Source organism: Spinacia oleracea, chromosome 5 (genome assembly GCF_020520425.1).
Source record: "Spinacia oleracea cultivar Varoflay chromosome 5, BTI_SOV_V1, whole genome shotgun sequence".
NCBI classification, from domain to species: domain Eukaryota; kingdom Viridiplantae; phylum Streptophyta; class Magnoliopsida; order Caryophyllales; family Amaranthaceae; genus Spinacia; species Spinacia oleracea.
In genome coordinates, this window is record NC_079491.1 from 52,322,489 (window position 1) to 52,335,353 (window position 12,865).

General features: G+C 35.0%; 1 protein-coding gene across 5 annotated transcripts; it reads right to left on the minus strand.

Moving 5' to 3' along the window:
* Window positions 1–1,615: 1,615 nt before the first annotated feature.
* LOC110791020 (mitochondrial import inner membrane translocase subunit TIM44-2-like) lies at window positions 1,616–12,299 on the minus strand. Of its 5 annotated transcripts, none has more exons than XM_021995782.2 (14): window positions 12,074–12,299; window positions 11,892–11,998; window positions 8,246–8,329; window positions 7,539–7,614; window positions 5,696–5,758; window positions 4,925–5,341; window positions 4,780–4,848; window positions 4,395–4,459; window positions 4,228–4,296; window positions 4,077–4,149; window positions 3,863–3,967; window positions 2,721–2,792; window positions 2,558–2,620; window positions 1,616–2,029 (listed from the first exon to the last, which is right to left on the minus strand). In XM_021995782.2, exons 1-14 carry the CDS (start codon window positions 12,149–12,151, stop codon window positions 1,898–1,900), a joined length of 1,473 nt encoding a protein of 490 aa, XP_021851474.1. In that variant the 5' UTR covers window positions 12,152–12,299; the 3' UTR covers window positions 1,616–1,897. The 5 variants fall into 5 exon arrangements, with proteins under 5 accessions (XP_021851474.1, XP_021851473.1, XP_056684427.1 ...); XM_021995781.2 differs by having other exon boundaries at window positions 11,892–12,004; XM_056828449.1 differs by having other exon boundaries at window positions 5,714–5,758; window positions 12,074–12,298.
* Between the last annotated feature and the right edge of the window lie 566 nt (window positions 12,300–12,865).

Genomic DNA, 12,865 nt, shown 5'->3' on the forward strand with positions numbered 1-12,865 from the left:
ACGTTTATTAATACCCGTGTTAAAACTTTAATGTCTACCATAATTATATATTTTAATAATTTCTTATGAAACTACACTATACTTACATTTTTTTTTTCTTTTATATTTACGTTTTATTTTTGCAGGTTCATTTACAATTGTATTTTTTTAGCAAACCAATTCATTTACATTTTCTTAGAGTTAATTAAAAAAGAGTAATTGTGATTTAAATATAACAACCGACTACTGCATTTTAAATTTAAATTTAGTTTACTAAGATATTTAATCAAATTTTATATTCAATCACCATTACAAAAATAAAACATAAAAATAAAAGTTTTTAAATATCAAACTATTTTAATTTTTTTTATTTAACTCAATTTTTATCAAGATTAATTCTCAAATTACATATAATCAGCGGGGCATCGCGCAATAACTAGTTTTCACTTGAAAATATAAACAAAAGTATTAACCTTACTCATGTACATAAGTGGGTTGGACCCAAAACAAATTCTACCTATAGATAGGATGATTTACAAGCTCGAAGATAACCTAATCCTAGTTCTGCCACGACATCACAAGACTCTCTTTAACCCTAACCGAAGACTTATTCATGTAACCCTTCATAGGGGAGCGTCGTAGCAACATTCTATGAGGTGTTTCAAAACACATCACAGGGGCAATTTAGTCAATAACATGTACTCCCTCCGTTTCTTTTTGTTGGATCTGTTTCCATTTTAAGCGTTTCATATTGTTGTATCCATTTAGAATCTATTCTATTTTTGGACATACATTTTATCCTAAAATACCCTTACATTTCTATCTAATTACCAAAATACCTAAAGATTCTACTCATATTCCCACCTAATTTTCCCCACCCATAATATTTAATTCTTTTCCCTTCCACATATACCCACTCTCTCACCTCCTTTATCACCCATCATTATCACTCTCCTCTCTTACCTTATTTCTTTATTATTTTCTCACTCCTTTATTTATTATAATCTCTTACACCCAATCATTACACTTATACCCATACAAATCAATATTCCAATTTTCTTAAAAACCACACCAGATTCCAAATGGATACATAAAAAAGAAACGAGGGAGTACCATTCATTAAAAAAAAGTACCATTTCGGTAAACGGAGTACCATTTCGATAAAAACATGTACCATTTCGTTAAAAAAAAGTATCATTTCATTAAAAACAGAGTACCATTCCGATTAAAACATGTACCATTTCATTAACCTTTTTTGCTGTTATATTTTTACAAATACATTTACAAATACATAACCGTTATGGATTTTGACTTCCTCCCGTTCATAGGGGGAACATAAAAAAAGAACAATTCCGATCTCCAAAGAAACTAACTTCACGAAACCAACAATGAAACTAACTTGACGAAGGCAACAATGAAGAAGCCAAAATTCACGAAGGCAACAATGAAGAAAGTATAAGCAAAAAATACAAACAATAAATCTAACTTTTCAGACTTGTATTGTGTTAGTTACAATAATCAGAAGAGAACCAAACTGAAAACAATCTACCAAATCTAAGCCTACAATCGCATTGCAACCTTTGAGTATACAAGCTTTCTGCGAGGCTGAGAGGGCTAAAGAAGTAAGATCAAGATCAATACAGCACATTGCAACCATATATCATATATCATATATCATATATGGTATGAATTGTTTTTATTTTCAAAATTCAACATAGTTGGACAGTGCATAATTCACAGCTAAATCATTTCCCTATACTTTTCTTTTTCTCAAAAGAATAGGAGGATTGCCTTAAAAGAAATAATGTAAATCTGCCTATTCAAAAAACAAACTTCCCCTTAGACGTTAAAAGCCGCAAAAAGTGAAACAATACGTCCATCAAGTAATAAGCAGAGGAAAATATAAAGGCTACACTCTCTAAATCAGAGCAGCGACACCAACTTGTTGCATCTCTCTTAGCCTCCACATTGAGTAAATAGCATCATCATTTATATCTTCTGGGTCCATTTGCTGCATAGCCCACGCATAATATACAGTGTGGATTGTGTCCTGCTCCAGAGAATACCAAACCAAATTAGCCTCACGTCACTTTGTTTTATTATGGCGTGGAAGATGTAATATAATACGGAGTAGTCTAGAAAACAAAACATAATACAGTACCAAGTATGAATTTCATGTAAACTGTGAAAGAAATAGCATAAATATGTAACAAGCCATTCATAATGTGACAGGAAATTCTCTCTCTCAATAATAAGCAGCAACCTCCTCTAATAGTCTAATCTCAAATTTCACCAGCTGGGAGTATAAAGTTGAATTTAAAGCCCTAACATTAGTAAATTTGCGTTAAGGAACTTACATGTTGCTCTCACTATTACTAATTTAGTACAAGGCAAACACCTATCTTCAGAGGCTGTTGGTTAGGCATTCCAAAAACACAAATATCCTTCTACTTCTTTTCTTGCATACAAGCTAAAAATTCAACTATTTCATCCAGCAACTTAGAGTATACGATTCAACACAAATTAAAAAAGTGTAGATGAAAGAAGGAAAGAAAAAGGAAGAATACTCTAAATTTACCTGACTTCCATCCTTTATCGAGCCTTGTCTATTGCGTACACAATACACTTGCTGCGTTTGGAACTAAATGAAAAACATCAATAACATATGTCAGTTAAAAAACACGCAGCTGAGGAGAAAAGATAGTATGCCGGGAGTCCAATAAAGTCTTGAAACTACTCACTGCAAGAATAATAATGGGACTAGACCCCATCATTTTAGTCTCTCTTACATCCACCTCAGATACATGCAAAATCTGCATTCAATGACAACATGTATTAGGGAAGCTTATACAACAGAATTAAAACAAGCAAGAATCAGAGATATCAAGGAACAAAACAAAAGAATCAACTTCTATACAGTTATAAGCACCAAAAATGCATTTGAAATCAAACAAGGTTAACCACTAATATTTCTGAAACATTAAAATCTGTAGATACAGGACAAGTTAAGTGAAGCATCTGCATTTTGCATTTTGGATTTTGGATCATGGTGGCACACTGGTACATAGTCAGGTTTATCCACAAATACAAGCCAAAGGGTGACCAATATTTTTCATGGTTAGTAATTCTAGAAAGATAGACGTGCCAGAACCAGTAGCAATAGGTTAAAAGCAGAATTAAGACCCATTCCATGATCCGGTGATGATAAGTCGAAATAGCATATGATCCTGAATAATGTTCACGTTTATTTTGCACTGTGATTGTCCACTAAATGTTTTGGTCTGGAAGGGTAAAAGAGAAAAAGCTGCTGGGAGGAAATGCTATTATGGCGATTATGTGTTGTGTGTGGTTGGAACAAAGCTCATGTATCTTTCATGAGCTTGTCAAATTGTAATGTGGGATTGTTCTGGGATAAATTAACTTTTCTAATACAGTTGTGGGCCAAAATGGCTAGGGCTTTTAACAATCATTTGATTGGAGATATTAAAAAAGATTTTAAATTTGTTATCTTTTGGGTTGGACAGCTTGTGCACTACTTGCACACATTCTTGCAGAATATAGAAATGTTTTTCCTCATCAAAATAACAATACTAAAAGTGATCCTGAGTCATCTTATGATCCCACTTGCACAACACAATAATAATTATGCATGAATCTCCTAAAACTATGCGCCCATGCGAGTGATGCATTTAAAAAAACGGAGGGATTAAGTCACACAACAATTTAAGGTGTTAACTGAAATATAAATTAGAATCACAAGGAAAGAATTAAAGGTTTTGAGCTCTGTAAAAACTCCATTCAATGGAGCTCCAGAATGGCAATTATGAGACTACATGCCTGATTCAGGCCAACATCAATATGTGATTAAGTTGCGGCACCTGACCTTATTATCAAAGAAAATATCCTGGCTTTGAAAAACTTTATGCTCGGCTTTACACCGTTCCACTACTTCAGAGCTACAATATTTCTCCAAGACTTTGAAGTCCCCCTGGATGAAACAATTTTAAAGAGATGTTAACAGTGATGTTTGCAAAGGAAACGAAATGGCAATTGCAAAAATAAGGTGCAGCAATTTTTATGAGGTATTCAATATTTACCTTAAGGTAAGCATTCAGAACTGGCTTGATGACTTCCTGAACCTCAGCTACAAATTCAGGCAAAGAAAAAGATCTGGCAGAGAAGAGATAAATTTGGTTGTGCTATTAAAGAAGTTCAAAAACTAGATAATTACTATTGACAAATACATACGGATCACGACGACGTATCTCCTTGAATGACATTCCAGAATCATTTTCTCCAAAAACTTTGTCGTTAATACTGAGATGAAAGAAAGGAAATCACCAACGTAAATTTCGCTTACTAATCTAATCAGCACATACATGCAGAACTAACGCAGTTTGTGTACCTGAACTTACTCCTGAATTTTATGTATAACAGGACTGTCACTAGTTTCCCATCTTTCCTGCAGATCTTCAGCCAACTGACAGAGATTTGAAGAAATACTATCAAATCAAATTTTAGGGATACAATAAGAAACTCAAAAATATCAAAAAAATGACACAACTAAAAGAACATCAAAACCAAAGCCTTATTCCCAAAAGGAACGTGTCGGCTACATGAACCAGGAACCTATCCTATGTGGTCATCCACACGATCCTCTTCTTCACCACACATATGTAACACACACATTGGGGAAAAAAAGAAAAAACCAGCTATGTATCCAAAATGATAAAAGAAAATGCAAGCTCAACCCTATGTAGGCTGTAATCAAGTCAATAAACAATTACATCTAAAGCATACCTCCTGGCTCTTTGTAACTACAGGTTCACCCATCTTAGTGATGCGTCTGAACATTGGATTGCCTCGCATCTAGGTAAAACAAGATTCTAGATCAGCAATAAACATTTACAGCAAGAACAGCACCAACATATAGCAGCAAACTCACCTTCTCTTTTAGTGACTCCAACTTTTTGTTCCATGGGGACTGCTTCACCGGTACCACGACAATTTCAGTTCTGTCACTTGTTTCTCCTGTTGACGTTGAAGCAGCATACTGCATTATTTTCCTTCTATTTGGCTTTCCACTCAATTCTTCCTTTACTATAGTATAACTTTTCTTGGCTAAGTCGACTACCTTTGCTTCCTTTAATTTCTGAAAGGCTGATGAAATCTTGGGAGAAGATGAAGCGAATGTTGACCTAAAAGTACTAAATAAAGTCTCTGCAGTACCACTAGGCTCAGATTGCTGGTGTTCCTCACCAGATGAAGGTTTGGCCCCATCTTTAACATTATCACCATCATTTGTCGTAGTATTGTTAGATGTTGAAGGTTCTTGGCTCCCTAAACCAAGAGTCCCTTTAACCTACATAAGGAAATGCAGAAGATATAAATCTGCATCAGATTTAGAATTTGTATTAATTGAAAAAAAAAATCAACTACGACCTCTGTTTTTTCTATGGTTACTGTTACCATAGATAAATGAATTTAGGAGAGTAAGAGAGAAGAAAGTTAGTGGGGTTTTGTAAGAAAAGGTAGGAGAGAGAGTGAAACAGGCGGGCTTGGTGTAATAAAAAAAAAAGGAGAGATATGTTGCAAGTGGGTTTTGTGTGGGTTATTAGGGGACAAAACTTTGCCAAATAAGAATAAAGTAGAAGTGTAACAAACAAAAAAAGGGATGAAAATAGAAAGTGTAACCAACAAAAAATGGAGGGAGTACATAAGAAACTAGGCAGACCTCCTCTTTTGCAGATGATATCTTTTCTTTCATATTTGTGGAAACCTACAGGAAGTAAAACAGATATTTGTTGATAATAATGTAAAACAATCTTCCATATTTCTTTCATTCAAATGAGACTTTAAGCAAATTAAAGTTACATGTTAATAATTTAAATACCCCACAAGCCACAATTGAAAAGATAGGATACAGCTCAAATGATAGAGAGATATGCTCAAGTGCTCAACTATAATTGTCATTTAAATCAGCTAATTAGAAATGGTTCGAATGACCAACTTGGTTAACAGAAATGGAGCTGGCTGGCCTCACATGTAAATCATGACCAAAACGAGAAAAATGACTCTACATTGTGGACATGAAAACAGCAATGGTAGGAGGTATGTTTTGAATTGATTACCTTAGGAAGGGCGGAATTACCAAATTGGTGTATACAAATAAGGGGGTTTTTGAAATTGATATAAAAATATCCGGCAACATTTTGGTATATAAAACAAAGACATCGAAAAATTTACCCAAATATTTATCTTAATTAGCCCATAAATTGTACTTTCAAACATTTTCCCTCTTTCAACATCATTTTCTGATACGGAGTATTATTGTAACAGAAGGCACCATAACATAACAATATAATTTCTCTACTGCCTAAACATTTAACCTATCCATAATTAATTAGAGAGTACAAGTATTAAACACTACAATATTATATCAGAAAAAAGGTTAATATGGGGGAAACCACAATATACACAATTTGGTGAATTTGTTAACGCTCTTTTTCTATTTAATATTCCAACTAGTTGCTGGAATTTTTTATTATACCAATGTGGCAAGCCTTCCTAATTTTATATACCATCTAGTAATCCGGCCCCCATAAAAAACAGGAGCAAGAAGAAAAAGGAGTCATGTTTAAGCATTTCAACCAACTATGACCTACTCCCTGGCAATGTATAGAAAGGCTCAAGGCGCAACAAGACGCTTTGAAATTCCCAGCTGCTTGAGACGCGCCTCACTCAACCCCTAATAAAAAGTAAAAATTTTGTGAAAATTTTGTGTGCCTTAGTGCGCCTCAACTCAAGGTGCGCCTCGCCAAAACAATAAAGGGCGCTGGTTCCAAACGCCTTGCCCCTTAGCGCCTAAGCAGGAATTTTTATACACTGCTCCCTGGAATAACAATTTCTTACCAAAATTCTTCTGATCATTTAAAATTTCCCTGAACTTTGTAGACCTCTCTTATTAATAAACTATTCATAACTTTTCTAAATAGGTCAGAAGACTCGGAACTTATGTGTGAACTTGTCCAAACTACTTTACAGTCTTCTAAACTTTTTGAAATTTGCCGGACTTTATTTTACACTTAGTTTGGATAGCAAGCTAGAAGGAAAAGGAGAGGGAGGGAAAGGAGAGGAGGGGGAATGGAAAGAAAGGGAGGGGGAAGGTGGAGCTTCATTTCCCTCCAAATATCTCTAATTGTGGACAGATTCCTTCCCCCAAAACAATGAGTTCCCCTCCCTTTCTCTCCATTTCCTCTTATCCAAACAAAGTGTTAATTTTGTTGAACCTTTCTAAAACTTTGCTTTTCTAATCTTTTTTTAATAAGTAAAAGTAAGATGGAAAAGAAGAACGTCTAAATCTGTGAAGAAATCTAGCATATTAGAGAAATAGGAAAATCCTCATGCACCAAAAATTTGTCAGCTTATAGTAAATGCTTTTGTTAGAATGAGTTCATAAAATTAGTCAACTTATAGTGACTGTTTTTGTTAGAATGAGTTCAGATAGTAATCCTGGCCTTATAATAAGACTACATTTAAAACTTAATTCAGGAACAGACCTTCTTTGCAGTCTCTTCAGCTTCTGTCCATACACCATCAACATGCTTGTGTAGCTGCTCAGTTGTCTGCTTTACTCTACATAAAACATTCATCATGTCAGGCCTCACATGAGCTATCACCAAGTGGTAGGCTGGTAGCCATCTGCTTCAACCGAGATTTACTGTACTACCTCCGTTTCTAAATAGTTGCACCATTTTGACTTTTTGGAACTAATTATTTATCATACTTTGACCATAATTTTTTGCTAATAAAGAAAAACAAAATTTGAACATATAAATTGGTATTGGTTTGACTCAATGTATAATTCAAACATATCAACTTGTTATAAATTTTTACTAATACATAATTATAAATATTGATGTCAAAGATATGCATTGACAAACGTGAGAGCCAAAATGGTGCAACTATTTTGAAACGGAGGAAGTATTTGGTTAACATAGAGGAAAGTGAAGGGAAGGAGAGATAACGGAAGAGCAGAAGAGCCAAAGAGGAGTGCACTAGCATTCCTTCCAAATCTTTCCAATTTTGAAAGGATTTAGTCATAAGCAAGAAAAAGAAATTCCGATTCCTTTCCCTTTCCCCATTTCATAACCAAACTAGTGATGGTGTATCTCTCCCTCTTCCTTCCCTCCCTTTTTAAAAGAAACACTCAACCAGACAAAAGTCAAAGAGCGCCATATTGCCAAGGAGTAGTTGAAAAGATTACCTGACTTTCAGATCTTCTTTTACTCCTCTCAACTCCTCTGCTTTCTCTTTCAGCTGCTTAACTGATTGTTGGAATTCCTTATTACTATCATGCAATGAAAGAAGAGGGATTAAAAAAGAGATTTTCAAATACGCATAAAAAAGGGGAAAACCCGCGCCTAGATTAAACAACCATGAATAGCCACTAGATTCACATCAATTGATTAAAAAGATCAACAAAATGGAGGGAAATTTATAGTTCTTGAACAAAAAGTCAAATAGAATCTGATTCCTAAGAAGTACCAAAGCATTGTATTTAAGTTCATAGTGTCTATTGCTCAACTTCAATATTGTTATTGCATGCAAAATCAAACTGAGATAAATAAAGAAACTTTTCATATCAAAACCTTAACCGAGACAATCAAGACCAGTAGAGATTAAAAGAACGCAAAAATAAAATACAAGCTCTACCCAAAGTTCTAAACCTCGATTTCAGAATCAATTGATTTCAAGACGGGGAAAGGACTACATGATTAGGCATGCTGAATTTACTCCTTTAATCACAAATTTTGAACCTTCATGGCAGTGCAAAAGAGTAGCAAACTAAGAGGCATTACTGCCAACAATTTTAACGAATCCCTCACTATCTAAACTCTAAAGATAAAGGAGTTGCGCCTTTTTTAGTGGTGGCTCTATAGTTGATACCCCTCCCTTGGCGCAAGAATAGATATGCACAAACAAAACAACCACCTAGTAGTCAAATCAATTTAAGAACTAAAATACCCAAGCAAGAACTAACAACACAAGTTTTTCAGCTTTTATAAACGCAAAGCATTCACTTTTTAAAATTATCCCTTTTAAACTTCATTGCTCAATTTCACCAAATAACAGCAAGTCTTGGAGAAAATTAACAAGTTAAAATAGATTCTACATAAAATATGTTCCCTCCGTCCCACATTACTTATTACACTTTCTTTTTTCATTCGTCCCACATTACTTGTTATTCCAAATTAGGTATGACCCCACAATTATTATATTGTATCTCTCATCCCACTAACAAAAGTTTGGTCCCCACACCCTCTCTCATTCAATTAAAACAATACACCACTAACTCCTATCACATCTACTTTTTCAATAAAATAACAATTGATAATCAAACAACCACTTATCACCTAAAACTTTGTACTAAGGTAAGTGTAACAAGTAATGTGGGATGAAGGGAGTAAAATAAAATAATAGCGCCGATACCCATCCTTTGGCACAAGAATTCAAACGCACCAACAAAATCACCCAGTAATAGAATGAACTCAGCAACTAAAATAAAAGATCACTAATTGGTGATGGGGTTGCTGATTCTCGATAATGGAAGAACATTTACCAAAAAGGGTTTCTGAATTTATTAAAAAATGTCAGGGCTCTGTTTAAATTAGCAGATAGTACAGTAGTATATTGGAACTAGTAGCAAGAAGTAGTAGACAGCTGATTGTATTAGTAGTATATTTAACCACTGCTTATTAAAATACTCTTAAACTGCTAATATTGATTTCACTGCTAAATAAATAGTCATCCCCATGTGTACTTCTTTTGGCAGTATAACTTGTCAGCAAATTCTTCACAACCAGTGAACCAATGTGTATAAAGGTGAACTTAAGCGCAAAGCGCTTAATTAGGCCTAGGGGAAGCGTTTAGGAAGAACCGTGCCAAAGCGCACGAAGCGTGCTTTTTTGCGCTTCAGTTTAAATTCTTTCTCTTTTTCTATTTATGCTGGAAGGTTTTTTTTATGTTGTTATTGTGTTTTGGACCACCCTATATTAATCCTAATCAATAGAAAGTGGGCAAAGGGTCCAAACAAAAAGGGAAAAAAAGAAGACAACAGTCACAAGCTTCTTGAAAAACACTAGGTAGTGTTTGGATATAAGTATTTCATTTCAAATCATGCATTCAATTCCAAATTACTTGTTTGGGAAAAATAAAAACTCAAATTCCATCATTTCAAATTATTTGGGTAGAAATTGAAATATTATTTCACAATTAAAAGAACTAATTCTCAACGAGTACATATGCTATTTGATCATGTATTTCCATCCTTAGACACCGACTTAGATCGGAGAGGAGTATGATTATTGAGATCTCTAATTTTCACTGTTTGATCGTCATTGTAGTTTTCTGAAGATTAAACATGGCAAGGTTCTGGATTTGAATGGAGAAAAGTACGTCGTTGGTTTGGGCTCTTCGATTTGATTTGATCGGTTGAAGTATCCTTGAACTTGCCAATTCATGTCTTTCTCGATCGGCATAAAATCAAAAACATAAAATGAATAATGGCTGAAAGAGAAAATCGATTGCAAAAGAGGAGGGAGAGTAGTGGAGAACCGGTGGTGAGAGTGTGAGACGGTGGCCGGAGGAGAGAGAAAATGAGTTGAGGATTCTGTAACAGAAAGAACAAAGGTAGATGACAATACTCAATAGGGTCGGCTGAAGGAGAGAGAGATTTGACAGACCAAAGCCCAAGGAATTGAAATGACTGGGTTTGAGGTTGAATTTCAAATTCCAGGTTTAGATCTTAATTCTTAAAAGGTATGGAATTGGGCCAAATCCAATTCCAAATACATTGCATTCCCAAACAACTGATTTGGCCCAATTCCAACATTTGAAATGAAATGCCCATATCCAAACAGGCCACTATGTTATTTGTTTTATTTTTGTTAAAAAAAAAAAGTACTCTGTAATATATTTTTGGAAGCAAATCTGATGTTTATATATTTTTGTGGTTATTTTCGCAAGATATATATGCATAATAGTAAAGAAACCTTTAATTTTTAAAAGTGCGCTTCACTTCGATGAAGCGTGTGCCTTGCGCTTGCGCTTAGGCTCTAGGACTCATATCGCTTTAGTGCGCTTTGTGCTTTTTTGTACATTGGTCACAACAAGTTCTTGTATTACATAGTATTGACATAATTGCGTAATATGTCAACTATTCCGTATAAAACATTCATGTGATCAGTTTTGCAACAACACTTCTCACTCCAAATGTAATCCTTTTCTATACAACTGTAAGTAACACAGCAGGATTATAAATTTTCCTAGAGCAATGTCCGTGGATTTACAAAACTTAAAATAAGGTTTAGAGAAAAGAAGATGTTGCAATAGAGCACGCCCTGAACAAGTAATCACATACTGAATGACACAAATATAATCATGTACCTACTTTTTAAGGGGTTTAGCTATTGCAATTGCTGGGAATTGGGAAGGAAGGGGGTTGAGAAGCACAACACCTAAGATGATTCAAATACGAAACAAAGGCCTGCTATTCTGATATCAAGGAGGTAGAACAAGTTGGAAATTAGTAACAGAATCAATTCAGCAAGAATTAGGAAACACAGAGTTTTCAGCTATTGCACAAATTGAAAGCAAACACTACTTAGTGTGATCCCTTTGAACCTTAATTGTTCAAGTCTCCTGAACAGCCGTATGTCTTTCAGCAAATCGACATAAAAATACAATTAGAACAACATTTTAATACTCCAAGAAAAAACCCCAATAAGCTCTGACAACGTAATTTAATTACTTGCACCAAAAGAAAGAAAATGAACTCAAATTGAAAGTAAATTAGAAGAATAATATGAAAAAAAAAATCACCAAAAAGAATCATAAGTTGGTGAAATTACCTGGTAGCTTCACCTTTAATCTTGTTGGAAAACTCATTAAACACACTAAATTGACGATTCAACGAATATCCATTTCCAGTAATCAACCTTAGCTTCGGAATCGATTGCTGCAACTGAAGCTAAATTATAAAACACAGAAAAGAATCTAAAAAATAGGACAAATTAGAGGGAAGAAGAAGAACCTGCTGATGTGGTAAAAATTGGAGGTAAAGGCGTTGTCTGGAGAAGAAGAAATCACGAACAATTTTTCTGCTCGCCATTTTTGGAGAAGACCTATTGCAGTAATGGCGTAATTTTAGGATTTGGGAAAGAAAGTTTGAGGAAAACCAGCGTTTAAAGGAAGACGACGACACAGAAAGAAGGAGAAAAGCCCCCGCTTTGTTGTTCGCTTGGAGAGTCAGAGTAGGCCTGGTTATTGGCGGGGCAGGGTGCGGGTCGCTAGAGGGTCATTCAAATTTTTTTAGTGGGTCGAGTTAGGGTCATTAGAAGGACATTAGTGCTAGGGGTGAAAGTTTGGTAGTAAAAAACCGAAAATCGAATCGAATATCTAATTCGGTTCGGTTTTTTTCCTATTCGGTTCGATTCTGGACCGAGATTTTAAAAAAAAATTGATTTTATGGTTTGGATTGGAGTGAAAAGTTTGAAACCGAATAAATCGAACTTTCAGAATTTTTTAACCCTACTCAAATAATAATCCCAAGAAACAAAGCTAAAAAAAACTGGAAAATCCTAAGCGCCTTTTTTAGCCCCTTATTTCACGTTCTCCCCCGTTGAGTCATTTCACGAAAACCCTAACCTTTGTTTAGGAGCGACGCCTCTTTGGGCCTCTAGCTCTCCTCGCGCTCTCTCAGTCTCCTCGAGTCCTCTCTGTCGAGTATCTTCTCTGAGTCTCTGCTATCTTCTCGGCTTCATCTCACTGTCTCCTCGTCACAGCTTCAAGCTTCTCGTCTGCTTCTTCACGGCTCCTTCTTCGA

What these genes read in the sequence shown, in the direction of transcription:
- LOC110791020 (XM_021995781.2), bottom strand. Translation starts at nt 12,151, where the DNA reads ATGGCGAGCAGAAAAATTGTTCGTGATTTCTTCTTCTCCAGACAACGC. An exon ending in TAGTTACAAAGAGCCAGGAG is followed by an intron (nt 4,460 to 4,779) that starts GTATGCTTTAGA and finishes AATCTCTGTCAG; the next exon opens with TTGGCTGAAGATCTGCAGGA. An exon ending in ATATTTTCTTTGATAATAAG is followed by an intron (nt 2,793 to 3,862) that starts GTCAGGTGCCGC and finishes CATTGAATGCAG; the next exon opens with ATTTTGCATGTATCTGAGGT.